A 23965-nucleotide genomic window follows, 5' to 3' on the forward strand; every position below is an offset into this window, starting at 1 on the left:
AATAGATGGAAGATGAATGATGTACCTGGACCTCACCGTACTGATGCAATAAATTGGACTTGGCTTTAAAATAAAGATTGCACCGCATTCATTTACAGCTGGTGTGATCGGAGATATGCTGGCCTTTCTTGCACATAGGCAGCGGATGAGAATGCCTTGGCCAATTCACAAAGCAGCGTTTCATTGTTCACCAGTGTACCTGGTTCCAGTCAACCAACTGGGTGTTAAACCACCTCCCGCTGAGTGATTGTATGGTTGGAACCTCGTTCATTGTTGCTGCTTCGCTTCCCGGCGGTGAGATGATTACAGCATCGTTCCAATAAACTGGTTATTCCCCTGGCGTATGTTCGCACCACTTCCTCCCAGCAGTCATTCCCTGGGAATACCGACGGGCTCGTTTACCTCCAAGGCAACCGGCGATGGGGGAAGGCGATAAACAATTGGCAAGGAAGTAACGGCGTCGACCTGTGTGAAGAACATGTAGAACTCTGCCGACTCTGAACAAGAAGCAAACGCGATAGTTCCGAATGGTGAAAAGTAAGATCAATATCAGGAGGAAAGAACAAGGTGAAGTTTGAATGATGCCGACTGAACATTCCACCCCGTTTATCACAACTGGACACCGAGTGGAAAGAACGTTAGAATTTAAATGTTTTCGGCGCCTGTTTCGGTGATGGGACATTTCACGTGAGATGTGGATAACTAATTACTAATTAAATCCCATAGACGCAGAGATGTTGGGGTGGAGTCGCGTCGTAGATTAGTTGCGATTTAACATACAAATTAATAACAATTTGCCATTTAGAATTACGAATATCATTCATGTCGATGTGAAAGGTAATTTCGGGATTTTGAACATTGCAAATAAAAGTTTGTCGAAATTAAAATGACATTGCCAGCACAGCCATTCAGACAGTAGACCAGACATTTTGATAGAAATACAACAAACACTGTTCAGAATTCAAATGATGGGGCTTGCAGTCATATTTTTATGGGTACCAGCACACATTGGTATTAGAGGAAACGAAATGGCAGATAAGGTAGCAAAAGAGGTAACAAAAAGAAGTAAGATTGATTTAAGTACTAACATAGGTAAAACTGAAATCAAAGACATTATTAAGCAAAGACTGAAGGAAAGATGGCAAAAGCAATGGGAGGAAGAGTGGAAAGGACGGTGGTTCTACAGAGTCTAGAGGAAAGTGGGAGAAATGAGGTGCAGGAAAAAACAGAAAAGAGGAGACAGTAATTTCAAGAATCAGATTTGGACACACTGGTCTGAACAGTGCACTTTTTATAATAGACAAGCATAATACAGGCAGATTTGAATACTGTGGGCAAGAAGAGACAATAGAGCATGTCATTGTACATTGTGAGAGGTATGAGGAGGAGAGAGAACGGATGAGTGAGCAGTTCAGAAAAGAAAGAGTACAATTTGATTTGGTAGATATTTTGCAAGGGAGTTCATATAAGTGCTATCAAATCCTGTTGCTTTTTCTTAGGGCAACCAATTTGTTCGGAAGGATATAGGTTATTAGTATATGTAATGGTGTTGTTTGATCCACATTCCATGCCAGTTGGTGGCGGTAATGCACCAAAAAAGTTGTTTGCCAACCGCCAAAAAACACTACATAGAAGAAATGACATTGCCAATATCAATAGCAGCGTTGCTCGTAAATAAAAACGTGTATGTATTAAACTTGCGAACACCAATGGGATTCACAGAATTTGAAAAATACGAAGCTTGGAAATAGTATGCACGATGGCAGGGTTGTAGGCAAGGAAAATACTCGCTTCAAGCAGAATATTTGTACCATCTGAGAACAGATAGTAGGGAAATTGATTGAATGAACAGCCCCTTTAATAATTTTCTTCCCATATCACGAGGGGAATAATGTTGTGACCATTTGTGCTGCTTTTCATGTACATCACAGGAATATTGTTTTCCTCGGTGAGTCTTGACTTGGCAGTTTGGATTCAAAACTTATCCCCATAGAAGGCAGAGGGAGGTGGTGGAAGGATGTCATTTTGGCTGGAGTCTGTGACCAGTGGTGTTCTGCAGGGATCTGTGCTGGGGCCTGTTGTTTGATGTATATAAATGACTTGGATATAAATGTAGATGGGTTGATGAATACATTTTGTGACAACCCTAAAATTGATATAGGCAGAGTAGAAGGCAGTCCAAGATTCAGTCTAAAGAAGGGTCTCGACCCAAAACATTACCAATTCCTTTTCTTCAGAGATGCTGCCTGCCCCGCTGAGTAACTCCAACAGTTTACCAGAATGTTGTCTGGATTAGATAAAATTTCTAATAAGCAGAAATTAGTATTATGACTTGTCATTCTGTTCAGCACAGGATATTGTGGGCCAAATGGTCTGTACCTATGTTTTTAAAAAAGGTGTATGCTTTGGAAGATAAAACGTTGTTCAGTTTCTAAAAAGGATGTGTTTCCCTAGATTAATCAAATTGAACCTGCAAGTGCTTTTGACATATCTTTTTGCAGAATTACTGAAGTGAATAGTGATGGGGAGTGGAGCATCAAAACCTCAAATAGATAATCCAATAGATGGCTCAGCAACTACTGACAATAACCTGACATCACCTTACTGCTCCAGTGAGACGAATATCAGTTCAGGGACTGATCCTTTTAGCATCATGCAAGCTTTTGAGCAGTCTGATGAAGATCAGGATATAGAAAGGCAAGAGGAGTCTGATGTGGAAGAAGACGAAGAACAAGAAGAAATTGAAAGTTTATGCCAAACTATTGTACAAGAACCTCAAAATGTAAGAACATTTTTAAAAATACATATAATTACAAATATTCGGCAGCCTAGAAATGGTCCAAGTTTTCCATTCTGGTTTTAATGTTCTTTGCGCCTCTCTATCTAATCTCAGCAATATCTACATTGCTCAAGTTGCTGCAGCTTTTCTCTACTCTTCTATAGAAACTAGACCAGTCACTCACTATTCTCAAAGGAACAACCACATGACACAGGGGCATAGAGCATTACAGCATGGAAACAGGCCATTCGGCCCACTAAGACCATACAAACTTCTTTGTTCATCCACACTAATCCCATTTTTCCACATTCCGTCCATATTTCTTCCATGCAGACTATGTAAGTGCCTGCCGACACATCTCTTAAGGATAGTGTCTATGGATGACTCTACTAGCTTTTCAGGCAGTGCATTCCAGACATTGATCACTCTGTGGGAAAAAAACACCCCTCAAATCCTATTTAGACAATAGGTGCAGGAGTAGGCCATTCGGCCCTTCGAGCCAGCACCACCATTCAATGTGATCATGGCTGATCATCCCCAGTTAGTACCCCGTTCCTGCCTTCTCCCCATATCCCCTGACTCTGCTATCTTTAAGAGCCCTATCTAGCTCTCTCTTGAAAGTATCCAGAGAATCGGCTTCCACCACCCTCTGAGGCAGAGAATTCCACAGATTCACAACTCTCTATGAGAAAAAGTGTTTCCTCGACTCCGTTCTAAATGGCTTACCCTTTATTCTTAAACTGTGGCCCCTGGTTCTGGACTCCCCCAACATTGGGAACATGTTTCCTGCCTCTAGCGTGTCCAAACCCTTAATAATCTTATATGTTTCAATAAGATACCCTCTCATCCTTCTAAACACCAGAGTATACAAGCCCAGCCGCACTATTCTCTCAGCATATGACAGTCCCGCCATCCCAAGAATTAACCTTGCAAACCTACGCTGCACTCCCTCAATAGCAAGAATGTCTTTCCTCAAATTAGGGGACCAAAACTGCACACAATACTCCAGGTGTGGTCTCACTGGGGCCCTATACAACTGCTCCTATACTCAAATCCTCTTGTTATAAAGGCCAACATGCCATTCGCTTTCTTCACTGCCAGCTGTACCTGCATGCTTACTTTCATTGACTGATGAACAAGGACCCCCAGATCCCATTGCACTTCCTCTTTTCCCAACTTGACACTATTTAGATAGTAATCTATCTTCCTGTTTTTGCTACCAATGTGGATAACCTCACATTTATCCACATTAAACTGCATCTGCCATGCATCTGCCCACTCACCCAACCTGTCCAAGTCGCCCTGCACTACCATAGCATCCTCCTCACAGTTCATACTGCCACCCAGCTTTGTGTCATCTGAAAATTAGCTAATGTTACTTTGAATCCCTTCATCTAAACCATTGTAAATAGCTGCGGTCCCAGCACCGAGCCTTGCGGTACCCCACTAGTCACTGCCTGCCATTCTGAAAGGGACTCGTTAATCCCTACTCTTTGTTTCCTGTCTGCCAACCAATTTTCTATCCATGTAGGCACTCTACCCCCAATACCATGTGCCCTAATTTTGCCCACTAATCTCCTATGTGGGACCTTATCAAATGCTTTCTGAAAGTCCAGGTATACTACATCCACTGGCTCTCCCTTGTCCATTTTCCTAGTTACATCCTCAAAAAATTCCAGAAAATTTGTTAAAGCAGCTTCCTCTCACCTTAAACCTACGCCCTGATTCTTAATACCAATACCATGGGAAAAAGATTCTGACTATATCCTATCTATGCCTCATATACTTATGCTACGTTACCCATCAACCTCCTTTACTCCAGGGAAAACAAGTCCAGCTAATCCAATTTCTCTCCATAATTAAAGTCCTCTTTCTTTATCTAGTGCAATCACATCCTTCTTATGGTGCACAGAGTACTCCAAGTACAATCTAACCACTGTTTAGTAAAGTTGCAAAGTAATCTCATAACCTTTATATTCAATGCCCTAATCTATGAAAGCAAACATACCATGTGCCTTGTTCACCACCCCAACTACCAGTGTTGCAACTTTCAGGGAATTATGGATACAGGCTCTGAGAGGAAGTAGATGAACTGAGGGACCATGTATAATACATTACTAAACTGTATGTAAAAAATAATTTCACAGTACCTCTGTACATGGGATAAAGAACCATTGAACCATGAGGTTCAAGTCCCTGGTCTCCGCTCATCAGCATTCCTTAGGGTCTGACCATTTACTGTATATCGAAGTGCCAAATGGCCTCCTCCAACACCTATATTTCTATGTTTCTCTATGTCCTACCCCTATTTGACTTCCTAAAATGTATCAATTCATACATGTCGGGATTAGATTCCATCTTCTAATTCTCCACTCAGCTTTCCATCTCATCTATATCCTGCTGTAGCCTAAACAACCTTCCCACCTATCAACAATACCAACAACTTTCATGGACAGTTTCAAAATTAGCACTTCTTGATGAAATTATTTTCATATTAAATACATATCTATAGAAATCAATATCCATTCAAGAATGGAACACGCTATCAGTTAATAGCACAACACAAATAGTAACATAGGAAAATAGGTGCAGGAGTAGGCCATTCGACCCTTTGAGACAGCACCGCCATTCAATATCTTCATGGCTGATCATCAAAATCAGTACCCCATTCCTGCTTTTTCCCCATATCCCTTGATTCCTTTAGCCACAAGAGCTAAATTAAACTGTCAATGAAAAATCCAGTGAATTGCCTTCTGTGGCAGAGAATTCCACAGATTCACAACTCTGGGTGAAAAACCTCTTTCAGTCCAAGGAGTAACCTGTTTGTGATGGTCAGATAAATGTATAGCCAGATTGTTCAAACCACAGGTCATCTTGTTTCAGGGAGTTTCCAAACCAGTAATCTTCAAACTTGTTTATTGGGTTCTCTGGGTATTTCCATGACATGAACAATTGTAAAATACCAGAATATTCAAATATCAGTGCTTTGATCAAATTCAAAAAAAGAAAAATTATGGGAAATTGTAAAATACCACAAATAACTAAAATAATTAAAAAAAGTTGAGAAATATTGTGTGAATACTAATTTTTTAACATGTTTTGAAAAATGGGAAATTAATTCCCAAAACTACTGCCATTAAGTTAGCCATTCTGTGCAGAAATTTACCTTCGTAAATACAAAGAACATTTACCTAAGTCGTTCAGATTTTTAATTGGAATCCTCATGAAATTCAATAGTGGATCCTGTAGTTTCTCAGCCGAATTCCACAGCGTCTTCTGCTTGGAGATGTGGCGGCTGAAATAGCTGCCAAAACGCTGCTCTGGGATTTACAGGTTGGAATCAGTTTCTTTGGGGAAGTTTTCACAGAGGAATCTCTCAAGGTAAGGGCAGGTTTAGGAGGTTAACTGGTGCTCCGCAATAACCCTGGGTTAATTCTGGGTTAATTATCATCTGTCTTTAATGTTGTAATTCCCGTGATATTTGCAAAATTTCATGTCGCCTCAATAAACACTTTCCACCTGCCAGACTCTAAATTAGTCCCTAGATCTGATTGATTGTGTTAAATGATATGTTATGTTGAAGCTACAATTAAGTTATGAGAAGCAAAAGAAAGAACTCTTAATACAAGTAGGAAATCTACAAACTTAAAGCAAATTATTTATTTTGGGACCTCAATGACCCTACGCTGCCAAAACGTTGCTCTGGGATTTACAGGTTGGAATCGGTTTCTTTGAGAAAGTTTTCACAGAGGAATCCCTCAAGGGTTAGGGTTAAGGTTGGGGTTAGGATTAGGATATAGGAGGTTAACTGGTGCTCTGGTGTGAGCATTCTCTGATTTTTTGTTTTTTTTGTTTTGGATTCTTTCAAGAAATTAATAATATGTTTTTAAGAGACCTGGACAATTATTCTAAATGATTACTTGGGAATTATTTATAATGTGAGAACGACCTGTGTAATTCACCATCTAGTATTTGTTGAAGTTCCATTCTTGTGCAAGGAACAATGCTGAACCTGGTGGATTGAGCGTGGCTTTTGAGAATTTCCTTCACAATGACGGCACTCTTTACACATGCATGATGCAGGAAGACTCCCGGTTGTACTTGGATGATACAAAGGTACGAAATCCATTTTCAGGTTCAGATCTAGATTCCGATTGGTATATACAGATATTTAATCATTATTCAAATACAATTATTCACCCCTTTCTTTAGATGATTTATACAAATTATGCTCTTGTTCAGAATACAATATGTTTGAGAATCTAAATATTTGGATACCCACTATAATATGCTATCATTCCATTAGATAATTTCCATGCTTTGGAAGGAAGGATTACAAATAATAGCATATAATAAAAAAACACAGCAGCTCTCTTATCTTTGCTTTTTTCTTCTGTCTGTTTTCTAAATAATTATTCCTGATCACCAGGCCAAACAAAAGTTTAATTTTACTTCGGAGTCACGTGAGTGATTCCGTGAAGATCCCAGCCCAGTGCGCAGGTGCGGCATTATTGCACAGCTGTGCAGAACGCGGCCAGTGGGAGTCGGGGCTCCCGCAACCAAGGAACGTGAGGTAAGTACTTACCTTAATCGGGCCTTGTGTTTTTTTGCTCCAGGGGGAGCAAAGCAGCAGAGGAAGCGGCCCCCATTCGACTCCAGCGAAGGAGCCAACAGTGGAGGGGGATAGGCGCTAACGGGACCGCACACGCTGCGGACCGCTGCAGGGAGCTGCGCTATGCCGGTCCGCTGAACAGCTGTTTGGTTAACAGCAGCGGACCGGCGGGAAATTTAAAAACCCGACCGGCAGCCCTGCAGACTCCTGACAAGGAGAATCGCCGCCCGGGAACCGCTACAATGCCGCCTGAAAAACGGCAGGCAGCCTCTACATACAGGTAAGACAAAAATCTTACCAAAATTACAGGTTCTATAGGAATCAACTTCCTCCAACACTGGAACAGGTTGGAGACAGCAAAAATAAGTATGTCTGTCTCCCCAAGCCAGAGGAGGTCATGGAGTTCAAAACCTCCAGGAAAAAAGGGGCACTGGCTGAATGCCAAGGGAGCTGACACTCCTACCCCAGTGCTATTGCACTAGCCATCTCCCTTGTCGAGGGATTGATGCAACAGCGGAGTTTGAGCTATGCCTCCTCCAATTTATAGCACACCCTTTTGCTCCCTCTTTTGAGGCTAGCTAAGGAGGCCAGGGCTGGGCTGGCTTAAACGCAGGGCAGGCGGACGAGAACAGCAGTATGCCAGGGGAGCAGGATCAGGAAGAGCTACTGGGTGTCGTGGGCCACTACATGGCTCCTCCACGCGACCATCTTCCCAAACAAAGCCCTGCAGGAGTAGGCCTTTCTAGAGGCAAATCCGCAGGCAGCTGGGTCAGCAGACTCGCAGACAAGAGCTAAAAGCAGCGAACTTTGAAGCTCCTAACAGAGGGTCAAGATGTCACCGCCTTTGCTCGTTTTTTTCCACGGATCATACTCACCTGGCAGGCGAGACGCCATGATCACCAAGGTGGTTCTCCCAGGATGAGACTATCCCGTTGCACTACGAGTGTGCTGACGCCTAAGATGTTCCCAAATGTGGGATACTCGACTGACATTTGTGCATATAAGACCTGCCCGCAACACCAAATATACGGGGCTATGCAAACCGCTGCTGCGGGAAGAGAGGCAGCTAAACCTGTGCGCCTCATGAGGGCAGGCCATGGAACGAGCAGGACATCGCATCCAACACCCAGCTGGCAGCACCCCTCGGCATCCACCAGCAAATATCGAACAAGGACTGGTGAAAGCCTGGCGACCGCTTCACATTACCCCCAAAGTTCTTTTTAGACAGGGGCCCAGAGCGGAGCCGTGGGAAAATGCGCCGCCCCACCGACAGCACCAGCATACCAGCAAAACTAAGCCTTCATGAAAAAACAATAACAATGGAGGTAGGTAGTCTGGTTCCTCCCAGTTTACACTAAATAAGGGTGTTCTACTAACTGCGCGGGGGAGGGGGGGGGGGGCATTTACACTTGTTGATAAAGCATGGGATGCTGTCACAAATAATTAAAATATACTCAACAGTATTAGGGGATAAAAACGAATTCAAATTGGGCATATTACCGCCAGTTCAGCAATGCGCCCAAAGGGCATTTTCTCCCTCTAAGAAAGAGAAGTGAGAAGGTCAAGCTGAACTAGAAAGGCTCATTACTAAACGGATCATGGGAGTAAACATGAACCATTGGAATTTGTATCGAATATATTCACCAAAACTACAAAAGATGGTGAATGTAGCATCATCATTGATCTAATATCACTAAATAAATCTGTTGAGTATATACACTTTAAGATGGAGACGGGTTTTTGTCACTGCCAGACATCTGATCTCCAAAGGATACCTGTGGGGAGCATTGATATGGAAGATGCTAACTATCTTATACCCATACACTAGGATCATTATAGATACCTAAAAATTTTTACCTGGATAATGGATATCCCGGTTAGGGCAACTATGGGAGTATAGAGCATTCCCAAGGGTCTAACCTCAGCCCTAAACTATATAAATATTAAAAATGGCCATGAAAATATTAAGAAAACAAGCATAATCATGGCATATATTGGATGATATCCTCATATTAGGGGAAACAAAGGAATTAGCTGTGGCAGCAGTTCTAGCTACGAAACAGCTCCCTAAAGCTCTGAGGTTCATCCCACGCCCAGATAAACCAGAATTGAAACCGTTAACTACCATGGATTATCTGGGCTTCAATAACAACTCCATCCATATGACTGTTACTTTGCCAAGGTACTTGGGTCACTATAATCAAATCATGAATGTACCCACTGAAGCTATATCACAATTACGGTGGTGGGCAGACATATATTTGGCATAGTTTTCAGCCCTATTATCATCACCAATCCCAACTTGGTTATTAAAAACCGATGCCAGTACTTTAGGCTGGGGAGCAACTAAACTCCATATCCAGCACAGGTAACAGATGGACCAATTCACAAACATCGTTACTACACACACGGGGCATCAACTACTTGGGATTGGTGATCGCCTATTGGGCTAAAAAGCATATGCATTTCAAATGCAGCACGTACATATGTGGTTACGGATTGATAATACTATGGTGGTGGCTTATATCAACCATATGGGGAGCATAAAAATCATTATTGTGCAACAAATTGGTCAAACAGATCTGGCAATGGTGTGTCAAAAGACATTTTAACTATCAGCTGCCTATGTCCTAGGAAGCTAGAACACAGTGGGAGACACCACGTCACGGGTAAAAATTTATGATAACATTGAATAGATGTCAAACCCAAGATATCTGCTAAAGGTATTAAGCAGTTTGAAAGCCAGATATCAATTTGGTTGCACAAGACGGAACAGTAACCTATGTATGTGACTTAGGAACCAGATCAGAGGCAGCAGCGATAGATGCCTACACGCTGGAAGGGGGAATTTCTGCTTTGCCTTCCTCCCTTCTGCCTCATCAGTCGGGCACTTCGCAATACAGATGGAATCTGTCTCCGAGATATTGAACGTGCCCGACCGGCCTACACAGCCATGGTTCCCAGTTCATCACGACATGGTGGGCGAGTCACCTATGGATTTCCCTAGTGGACCATGGTTGCTGACTCAACCCAGTATCAGGCATAAGCCACCCATGCCAGAAAAACATCAAACTCCTGGGTGCAGGGTTAGAATAGACCTTACCAGGGACTGGGATTATCCAAAGGAACCCATTACCACCATGTCGGCATCCCTGCGAACAGTCACCAAGAGCTAACATGGGTAAAATACTGCCACGACGCAGGGACAACATACCAAACTATTCAACCACTGACGTATTGGAGTTCCTGGAACATCTACACCATGACTAAAAGGTGAGTTACAGTGCCGTAAATACAGCATGGAGCACCTTGTCTGCTTATCTAAAACAGCAGGACAGCAGAGCATGGAGGTATACCCATGTATGGGATATCGGTGTGATATTGACATATCTCAGAGAATGGCACCAGCCAGATCCCTCAGCTTGCTCAATCTATGTTAAAAACGCTCATGCTTATGGCTCTCGTATACGCTCACAAAGTCCAGTCACTCCATAAAACTAGACTGGATAACATGGTGATTACCCCAGACGCATCACGTTCATATTCTAGGTCTGGTAAAAACCTAACTCGCAGGTATATGGGACTAGGCGAGATTATGAGTTCGGCACGGACTAGTAGGGTCGAGATGGCCTGTGTTTTCCGTGCTGTAATCGTTATATGGTTATATGGACCAGGAATGCCCAATTCACTGGTGGGATTCCGGGCCTACCCACCAGAGTCCAGGTTGAGTGTGGTGACCCATCTACTACAATATATAGACACAACCCACAATCTTAGAGGGAGAGGAAAGCCTATGGGTCAACCACAGAAACCCCAAGACGGGGTACGAGCCAAACCACTCCAAGGTGGCTCAAACAGGTACTGAAAGCTGCCGGAATAGATAATAATACATTTTAATCCCATTCCACTAGGGCAGCATTGATATCAGCGGCTGAACGAATGGACATCCCGGTTGACCACATTCTCAATACGGCAGAATGGTCAAGGGAACGACGTTCAGAACATTTTTTATTATAAACCGTTGATAAACCTGATTTAATTGCAGAAAGAATATTACAAACTGCAATATTAATTTAAGCTCAGGGGAGCTCTTTATGTTGTTATTGTTAACAAATACATTTCTGTTTCTTGTGAAAGCAGATCCACTGGTTGATTACGATAACACTTCCTCCCTCAAAATCTTCGGCAGTGAGTGAAATAAAAACTGTTACACGGTTTGAAATCACAGACCTTTGAAGTCTTCACGGAATCACTCACGTGACTCCGAAGTAAAATAGTAAGATTAAACGAGTACTTACCAGTATGAAGTTTGATCTTTATTTTATGAGGAGTTACGGTGAGGTATTACGTGCCCTCCGCTCCCACCCTCAATATATAGATCAAACTAATAAACTGATGTCTCATGATCTTTACTATCTTACTTCAAATATTGTGTCTATCCTGTGATTTCACACCGCTGCTTCGAAGTATGCCGCACCTGCGCACTGGGCTGGGATCTTCACGTAATACCTCACCGTAACTCCTCATAAAATACAGATCAAACTTCATACTGGTAAGTACTCGTTTAATCTTACTATTATTCATCGTTGTCCTGATTCTTGGAATGGAATTCTTGTGTATTGTTGAGTGAGTGAAAGTGAATCTTGTATTAACCTAAAATATTACAATATTTAATTATATGAATATGGATATGACAGGTTTGGACCAAACATGGGTAGGTGGGACTAGTGTAGCTGGGACATGTTGGCTGGTGTGGACAAGTTGGGCTGAAGGGCCTGTTTCCACACTGTATCACTCTATGACTCTATGACTTTATAACAGTGGCAGTGGAACAACAGAGGTATCAACTCTGCCCAGAGGTCCATTCACGATCTGCATCAAGCTTTGTGCAAACCAGTACTATTTACAGGATAAAAATGCAGCACCAATAGAACTATTTACGTACTATTACGTATATGACCACAGGTATGTTTTACATTTGAAAAAAAAAATGAATATGTGATTTTCAGCACCTGAAATTTTCTTTTTTTTTTCAAAGGGATTTAAGCCATTTCCAGAAAGGTGGTATCAACAAGGGAAATTTATCGATACGTTGCAGGAGGTAGGATATAGGAGTGAATATAAATTTATAATGTTACATTCATAACAATACAAGGTTGTACATCAAGCAAGGGTTAATTGTGAATAAACAGAATGCTACTTCTAATGGCAGTGTTTTTCCCTATAATTAATAATCATCTGCAATTGCATTTTCCTTAAAATGTAGATGATTTCCTGGAGTCAAAATAAATGTATATATTAATGTAAAATAATTATGTACATTGTTAAAGTTGCAAAAACAATCTGATTATCCAGTAAGGTAAAATAGTATAATACTTTTAATAGTCTGAAGAAGGGTCTCGACCCGAAACCTGGCCCATATCCTTCACTCCATAGATGCTGCCTCACCCGCTGAGTTCCTCCAGCATTTTTGTCTGCCTTCGATTTTCCAGCATCTGCAGTTCCTTCTTAAACAATACCTTTAAATTAATAGGTTTTCCCTCCCTCATATGTGACATTTTTAAAATGTTACTGTGGTTAACGTGAGTATTCATCATATCCCTTGTGAAAAAATATTTCAGCTGGTGTTCCTACTGTCCACTGCCAGTAAATCTACAAGGCCTATTTGAAGGGTTGGAAAGTCAGACGGGGTCTGTCGGGCTGGTTTCCTTGCATCCAATAGTCTGTGAAAACACTCTGACCAAAGGCATATTGGAAATAGAACGCAGCGATCCAAAATTGGATACAAGATACAAAAACTAGATTTGTCACACATTCATTTATTCCTCAACAATGTTCAACACAAAGAATACCAGTGGTTTCTTGGTGTTAATTGCTGCAATGGACCACTGTGGTTTTTAAGCCCAATTTCACCAAGGTGAGTAATCATGGCATATTTAAATGTATATTCAAAGCAGTAATTTAAAAAAAAATCTTTCTGGTTACTGATTATTTGTTCATCCTGCATCCTAAACCACAATGTGTCACAAGGTTTTCATATCCATCTTCCTCACATCAGACATTCTTGTGGTTTAGCAACCGACTTCTGGACATGCCCAACATCTTTTATTTACTTTGACCTTGGAAAATGCTTCAGTATAAAAAATATTTAATTTATACAGGACTTTTCCTGACCTCTGGGCATTTTTAAACTTTTTCCATTTGTGAGGCAATTGCCACCATTGTAAAGCAGTAAATGGAACTGGCGATTTGCAGGCTGCAATGTCCCACAGGCATCAGTGTGGTTACTTGTTTTCCAGATGCAGATAAAGGGACAGGTGATGTACTCGGGCCTTAAGACTATTCTGTTTTTATGCCACTCATGTACCCTCCCCCCCCCCCCACCACCACCCTGCCATCTATCCATCCCGCACTGATTCACAATTTCCCTGCCCCACCCCCCCCAATCCACAGGAACTGATCCTGAATCTATAGAACATTGGAAAATTATCACCAATGTGTCCACGACTTCTCGAGCCACTTCCTTAAGTAGCCTGGGATGCAGGCCATTGGGCCCTGGTGGTTTATCAGCCTTCAGTCCCATCAGTCTACCCAGCACCATTTCCTGCCGAACATGAATTTCCTTCAGATCCTCCGTCACCCTAGATCCTCTGGCCACTGGTACATCAGGAAGATTGTTTGTGTCCTCCTTAGTGAAGACGGATCCAAAGTACCTGTTCAACTCGTCTGCCATTTCCTTGTTCCCCATAATAAATTCACCAGTTTCAGCCTTCAAGGGTCCAATTTTGGTCTTAACTAATTATTTCCTCTTCACATATAGAAAGAAGCTTTTACTGTCCTCCTTTATATTCTTGGCTAGCTTACCTTCGTACCTCATCTTTTCTCCCTGTATTGCCTTTTTAGTTATCTTCTGTTGCTCTTTAAATGTTTCCCAATCCTCTGGCTTCCCGCTCATCTTTGCTATGTTATACTTCTCTTTTATTTTTATACTGTCCCTGACATCTCTTGTCAGCCACGTTCGCCCCTTACTCCCGTTGGAATCTTTCTTCCTGTTTGGAATGAACTGATCCTGCACCTTCTGTATTATTCCCAGAAATACCTGCCATTGTTGTTCCACTGTCATCCCTGCGAGGGTATCTTTCCAGTCAACTTTGGCCAACTCCTCCTTCATGGCTCCATAGTTCCCTTTGTTCAACTGTAATACTGACACTTCCAATTTTCCCTTCTCCCTCTCAAATTGTAGATTTGAGGGATGATGGTGTTGTAGCAGAATATGTGCTGCATAAAGTAGATCAGAGTAAACAGAATGAAGAGAGAATGACCAATGATCATTATTGAAGTCAGAAGGAATTGCAAATCTAAGGTGGGATAAGGCCTTGGGGAGAGCTAACGATAATTTAAATATCATAATCAATACATTCACTCCCGTTATGTTTAAAAGCAGCCATTAAAATCTGGAAAGGTTAATGGGAGTGAGATTCTAAGTGGGTGCTGATATGAATTGCCAGGTTGAATGAACTGTTCTGTTCATTCAGTCTTCCACAATTTGTTGAGTGTTTGAGGTCAAGTGGCAAAACCACAAGAATGCCTAATGTGCGTAAGAGGAATAAGAAATCCCTGCAGCTGTGGCTTATGATGCAGGATGAGCTGATGTGTTCATGGATGCCAAAGATCAGGGCTTCAAAATGCTGGAGTAACTCAGCAGATCAGGCAACATCTCTGGAGAACATTGATAGGTGACTTTTCGGTCCAGGACCCTTCTTCAGACTGATGGTGGGGCTGGCGGTGAGGGGATCTGGAACAGGAGTGGCAGGACAAAGCCTCACAAGTAATAGGTGGATGGATACAGGTGAGTTTTGTTTGATAGGCAGATGGTTGGACAAAACTCAGAGACGATAACACCGAAAATGTGACACAAAAGGATTGAAGAGTTGTGAATTGTGAAGCTGAAGGAAGGAATGCAGGTGGACAAGGCGCGGATATAGGTGGGGGATGGGGGAGAGAAAACGGGGAGCGGAGGAAGCATAGAGAGGGAAGGGATGTTTTATAGTTACCTAAATTGTTCTCCAGAGATGCTGCCTGACCTGCTGAATTACTCCAGCACTTTATCTCTTTTTTCATAAACCAGCATCAGCGGTTCCTTGCTTCTACATGGCTTCAATTGTGTTAATCTTTAGCTTGAGGATGCTTTCACATTCATAATTTAACAATAGATGAAAATGTAAGTGCATCACAAGTTTTACAGGTATTAGAGGAAGCAGCGATATAATCCTGAAAATGCTGCTGAAGGGGAGAATGTAGGTAGATAGATATCACAGGGTGAATCCAGGCTGTTGGAAAAACTGCCTTTGAGAAGAGGATGAGACATGGTGGGGGTGTAATATGAAACGGGATGAATGGAATCGATAGATAGCCACGCCTCAGAGGAGAATGGACAGAAGAAAGTGAATGATGAAGGATGCAGAGCGAGCAGGTGGGAGAGAATGGAACTGTGGCCCTAATGTTAACAGTTTGGGTAAATTATACTAAATTATTTTATTACAGATTTCGACATATTCATCCGGTAAAGAGATCGGTCCAAACCAGGATGTGGTATCTTTCACAGATGATGAACGTGTTGGAGGTCTCTGGGTTCCGGGGAAAGGAATGGTCATGACATACATATTTGAAGTAAAACGTTGCTTATTTCATCAATGCTAATGTTATTGAAAATCTGGAGACTAGAAGTTGAATAAATTCTTAAATCTCTACTGTTTACTCAAATGAAAACATCTGATCTTTAATATTTCCCACAGGAAAGAACAAATGTTTGTAAATACTTTGACACCGATTGTGGTGCCTGGCTTATCTTGCCCTTGCAGTGGGAAATGAATTTGGATTTTATCAGAAAACGTGTTGAGCAAGTTGAGGTGAGCAGCAGCTCTGATTTATTGATTGCACAATGACCTAAAGGTGAATTATAACTTGCATTACCTGCTCTGCCTCTGCCCTGTTATCCTGCCATTTTAAGAACAGTGTATATTTAATAAATGTTGTTTTGAAAATAGATCATATGCACAAGACAGTTTATCTGAGTTTACATTTGCTAATTGTCTACTACAAAGTAAATGTTCAAGGAGGCTTGCTTGCTCTCCGAGTCTGATATCACACTGCAACGAGAAGTGGTTTGATTCATTTTGAACCCGATTCTTGCAGATTGTAAGTGTCTATCTTTAATAAGGTTCCACATAGGAGATTAGTGGGCAAAATTAGAGCACATGGTATTGGGGGTAGGGCACTGACATGGATAGAAAATTGGATGGCAGACAAGAAACAAAGAGTAGGGATTAACGGGTCCCTTTCAGAATGACAGGCAGTGACAAGTGGGGTACAGCAAGGCTCAGCGCTGGGACCGCAGTTTTTTACAATACATTAACAATGTAGATGAAGGGATTAAAAGTAACATCAGCAAATTTACAGATGACACAAAGCTTGGTGGTAGTGTGAACTGTGAGGAGGATGCTATGAGGATGCAGGGTGACTTGGATAGGTTGGGTGAGTGGGCAGAGGCACAGCAGATGCAGTTTAATGTAGATAAATGTGAGGTTATTCACTTTGGTGGCAAGAACAGGAAGGTAGATTATTATCTCAATGGTGTCAAGTTAGGAAAAGGGGAAGTAAAATGAGATCTGGGTGTCCTTGTTCATCAGTCAATGAAAATAAGCATGCAGGTACAGCAGGCAGTGAAAAAAGATAATGGCATGTTGGCCTTCGTAACAAGAGGAGAGTATCAGAGCAAAGCGGTCCTTCTGCAGTTGTAGAGGGCCCTAGTGAGACCACATCTGGAGTGTTGTGTGCAATTTTGGTTTCCAAATTTGAGGAAGGACATTCTTGCTATTGAGGGAGTGTAACATAGGTTCAAGAAGTTAATTCCCAGGATGGGCAGGACTGTCATGTTGAAAGAATGGAGCGACTGGGCTTGTGTACACTGGAATTTAAAAGGATGAGAGGGGATCTTATTGAAGCATCTAAGATTATTAAGGGATTGGACACGCTAGAGGCAGCAAACGTGTTCCCGATGTTGGGGGAGTCCAGAACCAGGGGCCACAGTTTAAGAATAAGGGAGAGCGGAGATGAGGAAAAACCTTTTCAACCATGGAGTTGTGAATCTGTGGAATTCTCTGCTCAGGAGGCCAATTCTCTGGATGCTTTCAATGGAGAGTTAGATAGAGCTCTTAAAGATAGCAGAGTTAAGGGATATGGGGAGAAGGCAGGAACGGGGTACTGATTATGGATGATCAGCCATGAGCACAGTTAATGGCGGTGCTGGCTCGAAGGGCCGATTGGCCTACTCCTGCACCTATTGTCTATTGTCCATCCGATAGTTTATGCCTGCAAATGTTAGGTCCCTGGAGAGTTTGAGAGTAGAGAATTTGGGGACCAAGGTTGACAGGGTGGCAAAGAAGGAGTTTGACATGCTTGCTTTCGTTAGTAAGGGATGTGTGTGTGTTGAGGAGTTGTGACTTAGGGATGACCTTACGGAGGTGTATAAAAGCATGAGAGGCATAGCTATGGTGAATGGTCACTGCCTTTCCCCCAATACAAGGGGTCAAGAACTAGAGGGCATAGGTTTAAGGTGAGATGAAAAAGATTGAAAAGAGACCTGATGGGCAATTTCTTCACACAATGGGTGGTGCATAGATGGAGAAATGAGCAGGTGAGACAGAGATTCACTTGCACTTCCTCCAACCTCATGTACTATATTTGTTGTTCTCGACGTGGGCTCCTATATATCGGCAAGACCAAGTGTAGACTGGGTGATCGTTTTGCTGTACACCTACGCTCAGTCTGCCTTGGCCTACGCGAACTCCCAGCTCCCACACGGACCTTTCTGTCCTGGGCATCCTCCACTGTCAGAGTGAGGCCACACACAAATTGGAGGAACAGCACCTCATATGTTGCTTGGGCAGCACAACCCAGTGGTATGAATATTGATTTCCTAATTTCAAGTAACCCCTCCATTCCCCCTCCCCCACCCTAGTTGTCCTACCAGTTATAATGTTTGCAACCATGTATTCCTCTTGTTATCACTTCTTCCCCAGCCAACAATGGGCCATTATGGGCTCCAAACTTCCTTGGTCATCTGTTCTAGGCGCTGATTTGTTCTGCTATATTCCTATCCCCAGTTACCCCCTCCCCTCTAGTTTCGGTCTGAACATGGGTTCAGAAACGTCAACTGTTCCTTTTCTCCAGAGATGCTGCCTGACCCATTGAGTTACTCCAGCACTCTGTGAAATGTCACCTATCCACGTTCTCCACAGATGCTGCCTGACCCGCTGAGTTACACCAGCACTCTGTGAAACGTCACCTATCCATGTTCTCCACAGATGCTGCCTGACCCGCTGAGTTACTCCAGCACTCTGTGAAACGTCAACTATCCATGTTCTCCACAGATGCTGCCTGACCCGCTGAGTTACTCCAGCATTTTGTGTCTATCTTGCACTTTCTGTGTTTATTTCAGATTGTCAGCAACTGTAGAGTTTTGCATTCAGAGATATAAAGTACATAACACACTGGAAGCAACCGTACAGTGAATGTCAGAAATAAAGAAAAGGAAACAAAGATGTTTTCCTGGAGAAATAATGAATGGGTTTTCTTCTGGGACCAAGTTGGGCCATACCTGCTTCTTTTATGTTGCAGTGATTCTGACTCCACATTCCCACAGGAATATTGCAGGAATATGCCATTTTGCATTACAGCCACATTGCTATTGGCCTGGGGTCACATGTAAGGAATAATGGATAAGGAAATCAATATACCAAATACATTTCTATGACATAGTTATCCCGTAGTTTTGGCGCATCATTATGAAGAGTGATTGTTTTTTTAAAATTGCAATTTATTAAGTTCACCATGCTGGGATTTGAACTCGTGGCTCTGGACAACTGGACAGCACGTTATGCTTTGGCTGCTTTGGTATTCAGTTTAAATTAATAGAGACTTAGGCCTTTCCAAGGTTCTATTATGTTAGATCTTAGGTTCTCTGAATGTTGTCAGAATGAATCCTGTGCCTATCTTAGCTTCTCTGAATGTTGGTTAGGTTCTCTGAACGGATCCTCTTGAAAACTGAGATGTTTCTGACATGAGGAATGTGAGCTCTTATTAAATTAATACTAACGATGTTGTCATAACTTCTATTTTAGCAAAGCCTTCCTAGCCTCTCCGATCATCGAGAAGTCACTGCAGCTCTCCGGCAGTGCAACTATGATGCAGATGAAGTTATTTCCATATTTTTAACTATCTTTGGGGATGGCCTGTTAATTCCCTTCAAAAGCCACAGGGATTACAAAGAAGATAATGGCTACCGGTAAACAAAAGCTGTTGTACTTACCCATAAATAAACTAGATTTCTATGGGAAGTGTTCAAAATGCAAACATAATTTTGTGAATCCAACTATCATTTTTCTATTATTTCTACTATTAGTTTTAACTGTTATTTCTATATTTTGTTTCAACTATTACTGTTCTGTTCTCATGTAAAATGTTAATAAACAGATTCTGAAAATACTTTAAATTTAAGACAGATTTAAGTTTCCATTTAGAAAATTAAAAAAAAAATTCTTCTGTAACAAATAATAACATATTTTGTTTCTTATAGGATTCAATATTTATGTTAAACTTTGAATTATTTGTTTTCAATTAAGCTGAATACTAAGACTATCATTTGTGTGTTTTTAAGAATCCTTGTAAATGACTGATTATAGATCAGTATAGATCAAAAGCATTATATTGTTTGTTACACTGTCATTATAAAAGTATCCTTGCCTTCTCATTTAGAAACATAGAAACATAGAAATTAGGTGCAGGAGTAGGCCATTCGGCCCTTCGAGCCTGCACCACCATTCAATATGATCATGGCTGATCATCCAACTCAGTATCCCATACCTGCCTTCTCTCCATACCCTCTGATCCCCTTTAGCCACAAGGGCCACATCTAACTCCCTCTTAAATATAGCCAATGAACTGGCCTCAACTACCCTCTGTAGCAGAGAGTTCCAGAGATTCACCACTCTCTGTGTGAAAAACGTTCTTCTCATCTCGGTTTTACCTTATTCTAGCTAATTCTTTGTCATCAATCTCATTCTAAATCAAACAAAATGCTGGGAGTTAGCCCATTGTGTACACTGCATAAAGTTGAGATGAACTTGCTATGACTAGAAAAGATGCCAATGGATTGTTTAATTAGTTTAACCCCAGGTTTGTTTTCTCCACAGTAATGATTGGCATCACACTCGGTCTGGGCCACTTGGGATTGGCTGGGCAGAACCATTCTTCCCATTCATCCATGGTCATCTGGTTATGTCCTTCTGAGATTTGTAACTCTGGGAGTTCAACTCCTGTCACCACCTTGACAACTCGATGGCAGTGGGCCAGGGATTTCTTGTTGCCAAAGCCTCACCATTCATCACTTGCACCACCTTCCCTCGTGTGCCCACCCCAGAGCTGCGTGTACTATATAAATTATTTGTTCTGGGGAAGTGAAGGAGGATGTTACCAGCACTTGAGGGCCTAAGCTACAGAGAGAATTTGAGCAGGCATGGGCACAACAGGTTTAGAGTGATATGGGGCAAACGCAGGTAGGTGGGACTAGTGTAGATGAGACATGTTGGTTGGTGTGGGAAAGTTGGGCGAAGGGCCTGTTTCTGTGTGGTATGACTAAGCGGCCATCACTGTGTTTTCACATTACTCTTCACGCATCCAAAATCTTTCCTGATGCAGAAAGAATCCATTATTGCAGAAAGACTGCACAATGCAGTTTGCTTTTAATTGGTGACAGTGAAGTGCAGTTTTCTACCAAACCTAGTTACACAGCTCCTAGTACAGGCATATGAAGATGACTGCCCACCTATTTTTGTAATCAAATGGCCGAAGCTGACCACATCTTCAAGGACCATATCCTTCTTCAAGGACCACATTCTTGATAACATACAGATATTTTACTTATTAAAAATAACCATTTCATAAAATAGCTGAAAAGCAAAATAAAGCAATGACAATAAATGCTATGATAATAAATAAATATATTGATACAAAGTTCTCTGCGGTGAAATGTACTCATCATTTATTAGGCTCAACTCCAGAGCAATTTCAGGTGCGGACAGATGCGGGTTTGAATGCAGATGTGGAAACATTGCAATTGAAGAGCTGCCATTCTAAGTGTCTCTGATCAGATGAGCACATGCACCACAGTTACAAAGTATGGACTGCAGCAGCCTGGTATAGGACATTGCTCAGTTTCCATCTCTCATTTTCAACATCTTGCAACACAATATATCAGCAATATTAGATAGGCAAGATCACGTTTAACAATGTCAGAATTCATTTCAGGCGTCAATGGAGTTTCATTATATGTCATTATGTTTAATGTAACTTTTGTTTGGTCATTAATGGTTTATTATTTATTCTAAGTCATTTGATAGAAAGAGACATGATCATTGATAGACTACAAAAGGAACTGAAACAAAGAGACACAAGTGTGGAAACGCTCCATGAGAAAACCAGCGAGTTGTTGGAGGAGAACCGTCGACAATCTGAAACGATTCAGCAACTGAACAGACAAATATCAGAGCTGGAAGTTAATCATAAAGAAGCTCTCAACAGAATCACAGCTTTGCAAAAATTATGTGGGACTTATAATTCCAGCTCATTAACACCTGGTTCACATTTGGAACCAAAGAAATTACAGGAACTTTGTAAACTCACTCATGAATTAAGTATTACCAGCAGAGAGCTTAGATCTACAGTTAATGATAACATTTCAGAGATCAGACAAGTCATAAGCCAAACTGTGGATACTGTGCTAATGCTGAAAAATACTGAAGCAGCATCAGCCCAAGAAATAGTAGATCTGCGGTCTTTGTACAAGAAGGAAGCTTTGGAAAAAAAATTGCTGTATAATAAACTCCAGGAAATTTGTGGGAACATCAGAGTATTTTGTCGCTGTCGGCAAGACTCTGAGGCTCAGACTATACTGGAATTTCCTTCAGATGAAGAGATCGTAGTGGATCAAAATGGGAACAGAAAAAGGTTTTCCTTTGATAGAGTTTATCCTCCTACTGCCACTCAGGTAAATATTCAAATAAGTTCGGTGCTATCCATCCCCATTGGAGTGACTACGCCTGTCTATCACCTTTGTTTCATTAATTCCAATATTGTGGCCTTTCTGGCTTGCTGTTGGGTCCTTCCAAACAAAAATCAGTCTAGAGTACTAGCAATGAGATTTCTGGACCTATGGCTGTTCAATAATGGAAAACATCGATAATTTATGAAACTTGAAAAGATGTAGATATAATTAAAAAATAAATGTAATGATGTGAGCTGTTAATTTATTCCTTTAGGAGCAGGTGTTTGAAGGAACACAGCCCATCGTTACGTCCTGTGCGGATGGGTACAATATCTGCATTGTGGCCTATGGTCAGACTGGCTCAGGAAAGACATATACAATGATGGGTAACGATGAGAATCCTGGGGTCAACATAAGGTCAGTACCAAACATTTTATTCTGCAACAACTGGTGAATGAATTTTATTTTATTGTGTATGGTGAATATAATATTTAGAAATATGAAATGACCATGTTCATACTTAAGTTTAAATGATCTGTTTAAACTGGTTAACATTAAATGTTTTTGGTCATATACATAGATCAATCAGAGAACTTCTTCAAATATGTCGGGAAAGAAAAAATATCAGCTATACTATAAAGGTAAATACTGTTTAAAAGTTTGATTTAAGTATGTTTGGAGATATAAAGCTGTTTTCATTGAAATGCTGCAGTGAAATTAATTGAGAAAATACTGTATGAATTTGCCCCATACAACATACAGTTATTCATATTTATTTGGAATTCCCAACAAAGTAATGGCAGATGCGTGTAGATCCAGGATAATGCAGCTGCTACTCAAACTCCAACATTCATTGGTCAAAGATGTAATAAAAGAAGAAGACAGGTCACATACGTTTCGTTTTTTTTATTTTTATGATTTTATAATATTTGTAATTAGTATTTTACAGTTATTGGAATTTTGTTAAATTAGACCAAATAGGAAATGTTTATCGCATTAATTGGTGCCCCTCGATCACGTTAATCGTTTTGCTGAACACCTCCTCTCAGTCCGCCTAAACCTACCTGATCTCCCGGTGGCTCAGCACCAACTCCCCTCCCATTCCCACACTGACCTTTCTGTCCTGGGCCTCCTCCATTGTCAGAGTGAGGCCCAGTGCAAATTGGAGAAACAGCACCTCATATTTCGCTTGGGTAGCTTACACCCCAGCGGTACAAACATTGACTTCTCTAACTTCAAATAGCCCTTGCTTTCCCTCTCTCTCCATCCCCTCCCCCTACCCAGTTCTTCCACCAGTCTTATTGTCTCCGACTACATTCTATCTCTGTACCATCCACTCCCCTGACATCAGTCTAAAGAAGGGTCTCGACCTGAAACGTCACCCATTCCTTCTCTCCAGAGATGCTTCCTGTCCCGCTGAGTTACTCCAGCATTTTGTGTCTCCTTCATGTTAATCAATAGATTGTAGATC

The 23965-nt window shown here is 41.5% G+C and overlaps 1 protein-coding gene across 4 annotated transcripts in view; it reads left to right on the forward strand.

Moving 5' to 3' along the window:
* The first annotated feature begins 248 nt into the window (after positions 1-248).
* LOC129706046 (uncharacterized) overlaps positions 249-23965 on the forward strand; it is a 36787-nt gene continuing 13070 nt past the window's right edge. Inside the window, exons 1-10 of one of the 4 annotated variants that reach the window (XM_055650000.1) lie at positions 249-837; positions 2502-2782; positions 6761-6895; positions 12430-12492; positions 15936-16061; positions 16187-16300; positions 19574-19737; positions 21840-22497; positions 22769-22911; positions 23075-23135. In XM_055650000.1, the coding sequence (XP_055505975.1) occupies positions 2522-2782; positions 6761-6895; positions 12430-12492; positions 15936-16061; positions 16187-16300; positions 19574-19737; positions 21840-22497; positions 22769-22911; positions 23075-23135 (1725 nt within the window). In that variant the 5' untranslated portion in view covers positions 249-837; positions 2502-2521. Of the gene's footprint in view, positions 2783-6760; positions 6896-12429; positions 12493-15935; positions 16062-16186; positions 16301-19573; positions 19738-21839; positions 22498-22768; positions 22912-23074; positions 23136-23965 lie in introns of all 4 variants that reach the window. The other 3 variants (XM_055650001.1, XM_055649999.1, XM_055650002.1) reach the window with 3 other exon arrangements.

This window comes from Leucoraja erinacea, chromosome 19, assembly GCF_028641065.1.
Source record: "Leucoraja erinacea ecotype New England chromosome 19, Leri_hhj_1, whole genome shotgun sequence".
Lineage (NCBI taxonomy): Eukaryota > Metazoa > Chordata > Chondrichthyes > Rajiformes > Rajidae > Leucoraja > Leucoraja erinaceus.